The sequence below is a fragment of the Rutidosis leptorrhynchoides genome, chromosome 4, assembly GCF_046630445.1.
Source record: "Rutidosis leptorrhynchoides isolate AG116_Rl617_1_P2 chromosome 4, CSIRO_AGI_Rlap_v1, whole genome shotgun sequence".
In the NCBI taxonomy this organism is placed as follows: Eukaryota; Viridiplantae; Streptophyta; class Magnoliopsida; order Asterales; family Asteraceae; genus Rutidosis; species Rutidosis leptorrhynchoides.
This window is the reverse complement of record NC_092336.1, coordinates 189,528,635-189,531,149: the sequence shown is the minus strand read 5'-3', so window position 1 is coordinate 189,531,149 and position 2,515 is coordinate 189,528,635. Positions and strand designations below refer to the sequence as shown.

At 31.8% G+C, this 2,515-nt stretch overlaps 1 protein-coding gene across 1 annotated transcript; it reads left to right on the top strand.

Annotated features, from left to right (window-relative positions):
- The first annotated feature begins 390 nt into the window (after positions 1 to 390).
- LOC139841299 (cytochrome P450 Tp4149-like) lies at positions 391 to 2,057 on the top strand. The gene is made up of 3 exons (XM_071831524.1): positions 391 to 845; positions 925 to 1,111; positions 2,049 to 2,057. Exons 1-3 carry the CDS (start codon positions 391 to 393, stop codon positions 2,055 to 2,057), a joined length of 651 nt encoding a protein of 216 aa, XP_071687625.1.
- The last annotated feature ends 458 nt before the right edge of the window (positions 2,058 to 2,515 follow it).

The following is a 2,515-nucleotide window of genomic DNA, read 5'->3' as shown; positions in this document are numbered from 1 at the left end:
TTTGGCACTCAGAACTGTCGGCAGGGGGACAGATGCGCCGCATCTGGTACAGATGCGCCGCATCTGGCTTGGATGTGCCCTATCCATCTCAGATGCGCTGCATCTGGTGCTGTTTTGGTCCAGAATTCCTAATGCTCCGCATCTGAAATTGTCGGGATTTATTTTGTGCATAGATGCGCCGCATCTAAGATAGATGCGCCACATTTGGACCTGTTTCAGTAGTTTCGGGCTGTTTTACGCGTTCAATCTTCGTTTAAACTTTGTTTTCGCTGTTGGTCTTCATTTATTCAATCACAATGGACTTTTACAAATGTACATGAATTACAATGCTTAAGTACAACAAATACATACAAATAGATACAGAATTAGATCGAAATAACGACAATAAACATGTATGATTTTGGCGTTATCACCATCCCTCATCGCTCTATTCAAAAATCGTCCAAAAAATACGGTCCGATAATGATGATTCAACTTGGAACCGTACACACTCTTGTGATATCTTCTCCTGAAGCGGCTAAAGAGATCTATAAAACGCATGATTTATTATTTTCTAGTCGACCCCTTTTAACTATCCCCAACTTACTATCATATGGATCTAAGGAAATAGTATTTTCAACTTATGGCGAACATTGGAGGCAATTAAAGAGCCTAGTGGTTCAAAATATTTTAAGCACTTCACGAGTTAAGTCATTTCATCATGTTAGAAAAGAAGAGATCAATGCTACGATTCGTATTGTTGGAGAAAGTTGTGGCCGTGTGATCGACTTGACTGAATTACTTCTTTCGCACTCAAGTAATATAATTTGTAGGGTTGCATTTGGGAGGATTTATAGCGAAATTAAGTTTATAACAATAATGAGAAACTTCACAAGTTTATTGAGTATTTTTACTGTTGGAAGTTAATTTTTTGCATGGTTGAAGAGCGGAAAAAGCTGCTAAAGAATTTGATGAGTTTATTGAAGGTATTGTTGAAGAACATGTTAGTAAAAAAGGATGGGGTCAATTTGCTCAAAGTAATAATGTTCAAGACGACATTTTACTTGATATCCAACCAGATAAAACAACCGATTTTACCCTTGACAAAGATACGCTTAAAGCTGTTATATTGGTATGTACCTGTTTCTTATTTTCCTCCGTAACTTAATTAAACTATATATGCATGAAGATCTCTTAATAGGTATCTAGAACTAATTTTACTCTCATATATTATGGTGAGATATATTATGACATCAAATGCATAATTGATTTTACTCATACTATAATACGAAACCATGGTAACATAGTCTAGTGATTATCTTTCAAAAAAAAAAAAAAAAACACATAGTTTAGTGATTTGAGTTCCGATTACATTTACAAGAGGTCGTTGAAATTTCAATAGCTTCATTTATTTTTTGAGATAACCGAGAAAAGAGTCGAGAATGTTCACAGGATAATCTGAGTAAGTCGTGTACATCAAAATAAAAATACTCGCTATTAGGAATAAGAAAATAATATTAGGAATAAGAAAATGATATGAATTGTGCTTATACTTTGATAAAGTATATCCAATGTAAACGAGTGTATGAGACTATAAATACACTCTTAACTCTTCAAATTAATCTATAAACCCTTAGGTCAACCGTAATAAATATGAATTGTGCTTAGACTAAACGCTAGAACATCTAAGACTCGATCACAAATACACATAATAAATATGCTTGTCAATAAAGACTTATACTTCAAAAATTGGGTTCATTGAGTAATCATGTTAGTTTATTGTATCTCGAGAAAACAAAGAGAATAGACCCAGATTTAGTCCATTAATATATTAGAAGGTCTATCTAAATCCGTTGAAATTCATTTCAAACTCATTTCAATATGAAAAAATAAAAAGAAAATGAAAAAAAATAAAACATAACAAACTTAATTAAATTAGAAAAATAAAGTTAAAAAATTAATAAAACTAAAATAATTACTCCCTCCATCCCAAAATAATTGTCCTGTTGGACTTTTTAAAGTCAATTTATTAAGTTTTGACTTTAAATATTTGTTGATTTTTGCTATAGAATATTTGATAAAATGTATATGAATAGATTGATTTTTGAATGTGTTTTTATTTGATATAACTTTCATTCGATATTATATTACACAAAAAAGATATTTAAAGTCAAAGCTGAAGAAAAAAGACTCAAAAAGTCAAAACAGGACAATTATTTTGGAACGGAGGGAGTAAATTTTTTCTTTTTTTAGACAAAGTAATTATAATTAAATATTAAAAATAAATAAATAGAAAAAATTAAAAATTAAAATTGTATCACTCTAATTTAAAAAAAAAAAAAAAAAACGGGTCTCGACCCATCTCAACCCAACATAACCGGTTTGAACCCAACCCGTTCGACCCGCTTAAAATTTGAAACTCGTTCGACTCATGACCCATTTGCCCAAATCAGTTTGACCCTCGAGCCATCCCGACCCATTTGCTAGGCATAATTAATACACCTTCACCTACACACATTCAACCCTCACTAACTTG